The 3,249-nt window shown below is 30.0% G+C and overlaps 1 protein-coding gene across 1 annotated transcript in view; it reads left to right on the top strand.

Moving 5' to 3' along the window:
- Positions 1 to 804: 804 nt before the first annotated feature.
- The window catches only part of LOC106476645 (ankyrin repeat and SAM domain-containing protein 1A-like), a gene marked incomplete at its 5' end in the record, with an annotated part of 6,764 nt that continues 4,319 nt past the window's right edge, over positions 805 to 3,249 (top strand). The window contains 3 exons of the mRNA XM_022380451.1: positions 805 to 915; positions 1,272 to 1,367; positions 2,670 to 2,745. Coding sequence (XP_022236159.1) covers positions 805 to 915; positions 1,272 to 1,367; positions 2,670 to 2,745 — 283 coding nt within the window. The remainder of the gene's footprint in view (positions 916 to 1,271; positions 1,368 to 2,669; positions 2,746 to 3,249) is intronic.

Here is a 3,249-nt window from a genome sequence, read left to right as displayed (position 1 = left end):
ATCTGTGGTGTGAGGATATAAACAGGTATATTGTAACTGTTGTATAAGGACATAAATAGGTATATTGTAACTGTTGTATAAGGATATAAACAGGTATATTGTAACTGTTGTATAAGGATATAAACAGGTATATTGCAACTGTTGTATAAGGATATAAACAGGTATATTGTAACTGTTGTATAAGGATATAAACAGGTATATTGTAACTGTGGTGCATAAACAGGTATATTGTAACTGTTGTATAAGGACATAAATAGGTATATTGTAACTGTTGTACAAGGATATATATGTATTCCAACATATTGTAACTGTGGTGTAAGGATATAAACAGGTATATTGTAACTGTGGTGTAAGGACATAAATAGGTATATTGTAACTGTTGTATAAGGATATAAATAGGTATATTGTAACTGTTGTATAAGGACATAAATAGGTATATTGTAACTGTGGTGTAAGGATATAAACAGGTATATTGTAACTGTGGTGTAAGGATATAAACAGGTATATTGTAACTGTGGTGTAAGGATATAAACAGGTATATTGTAACTGTGGTGTAAGGATATAAATAGGTATATTGTAACTGTTGTACAAGGATATATATGTATTCCAACAGTGAGAATATGACTCACCAGTAGAAGTGTATTTCATTTCCAGATGATAGGAAATAGTAGTTCCTGAGATTTTTCTGTTTTAATGTATGGTATGTAAACAGTAAACTGATTGAAATAGCTCATTTCTGTAAAATTTATTACTCAGTATCTGGATAGAGGAAATATATTTGTGTTTTCCCGATGTTATTTGTAGAAATATGTTTTAATATATGGTACATTTTCTTCCAGAAACACAGCTCTTCATATTGCTACGTTCAGTGGAAAGTCGGAGCTTCTCGAGCTACTGATTAAGGATGGAGCAGAGGTAATGCAGTATCCTGGCAACTTAGTGAAGTGAATGTTGAAAGTTATTGAAAAGTACTAAAAACTAGGTTGGAGGTTTGATGAAAATCATCAAAAAGCCTCTGAATGAGATTTTCAGCATCTCTATAATATTTTAAATTATTGAAGGTTTGAATCATGTCTTGAGAAGCTTTAAGCTGAATGTAAAATGATCACCAAAATATGGACTAAAAACACAGAAAATGATCTAATACATTTCCTCAGTTAAACGTTTTTAAGTGTGTTTAGTTGACATCTTAAGTATGAGCCATCAGCTGTCTTTAATAAGTATATTTGTATAAGTGGGAATTTGATTAAGTTTTTTTGCTACATTTTCAGGTAGATAGTGTTAATAACGATAAGAACAGTCCCACACACATTGCCTGTCAGAACTCTACAGATGGAAACAAGTTTGTGCTCTTGAAGCTATTAAAGGTGTGTATTAAGCTGATTTTATTGTTATGGTGTTAATGAGAGAATGTATTCGATTACTCGTACTGTTTAGACTTACAAAATGTACTTGTAATATTGTTGCTTATTAATTCTACTTTGATCTTTATTATACACACAGGTTTACTATGACCTTTATTAAACAGACTGGTTTATTTTGACTTTTATTAATTAAACAGACAAGTTTACTTTGACCTTTATCAAACAGACTGGCTTACTTTGACCTTTATCAAACAGACTGGCTTACTTTGACTTTTATTAATTAAACAGACAAGTTTACTTTGACCTTTATCAAACAAACAAGTTTACTATGACCTTTATCAAACAAACAAGTTTACTTTGACCTTTATTAAACAAACAAGTTTACTTTGACTATTATTAAACAAACAAGCTTACTATGACCTTTATCAAACAAACAAGTTTACTTTGACCTTTATTAAACAAACAAGTTTACTTTGACCTTTATTAAACAAACAAGTTTACTTTGACCTTTATCAAACAAACAAGTTTACTTTGACCTTTATCAAACAAACAAGTTTACTTTTACCTTTATTAAACAAACAAGTTTACTTTGACCTTTATCAAACAAACAAGTTTACTATGACCTTTATTAAACAAACAAGTTTACTTTGACCTTTATTAAACAAACAAGTTTACTTTGACTATTATTAAACAAACAAGCTTACTATGACCTTTATCAAACAAACAAGTTTACTTTGACCTTTATTAAACAAACAAGTTTACTTTGACTATTATTAAACAAACAAGTTTACTTTGACCTTTATTAAACAAGTGTACTTTGACCTTTATTAAACAAACAAGCTTACTATGACCTTTATTAAACAAACAAGTTTACTTTGACCTTTATTAAACAGACAGGTTTATTTTGACTTTTATTAAACAGACAGGTGTATTTTCAAGGTACTCATTACAGTTGGCTTCATAATTTGTTTCTAGATTTTATTCTCACTTTACAAACATTTGTTTTTGGGTCAATAAAGATTCATTTGTCAGTTACTTTTTTATCAATCATTGTGTAAAATATATTTCAACAGCCTATTTTTTTCTCATTATCCAAATTCTGAGTTTTTTCACATACTCCCTCTACATTCAGTTTTATAAACTTCAAACTGTAGCTTCCTTTAAATTAATATTACTCGTTATTTGCTGAATTCTGTGGTATGGTAATTTTTTTTTTATCAATGTGTTATGAAGACCCAGACTGATATATATATATATAGTGAATGTTAAGTAAATATCCTAAACTTCAATAGTTTGTGTAATTAGGCAGCTCCTGATGTTCTCCTGGAAAACAAGGAAGGACAAACACCGTTCGACTTGGCAGCTCAGTATAACAGAATTGGTGAGTCACATATTCAATAACAATCATCTTTTGATTGACTACTAGGACCTCTATCTTACTATTATTGACTACTAGGACCTCTATCTTTCTATTATTGACTACTAGGACCTCTATCTTACTATTATTGACTATTAGGACCTCTATCTTTCTATTATTGACTACTAGGACCTCTATCTTACTATTATTGACTACTAGGACCTCTATCTTTCTATTATTGACTACTAGGACCACTATCTTCCTTTTATTGACTACTAGGACCTCTATCTTTCTATTATTGACTACTAGGACCTCTATCTTACTATTATTGACTATTAGGACCTCTATCTTTCTATTATTGACTACTAGGACCTCTATCTTACTATTATTGACTACTAGGACCTCTATCATTCTATTATTGACTACTAGGACCTCTAACTTTCTATTATTGACTACTAGGACCTCTAACTTTCTATTATTGACTACTAGGACCTCTATCTTATATTGTTGACTACTAGGACCTCTATC

Source organism: Limulus polyphemus, unplaced genomic scaffold (assembly GCF_000517525.1).
Source record: "Limulus polyphemus unplaced genomic scaffold, Limulus_polyphemus-2.1.2 Scaffold11102, whole genome shotgun sequence".
NCBI lineage: Eukaryota > Metazoa > Arthropoda > Merostomata > Xiphosura > Limulidae > Limulus > Limulus polyphemus.
The sequence above is the reverse complement of the archived record's forward strand: the minus strand, read 5'-3'. Positions and strand labels throughout refer to the sequence as shown.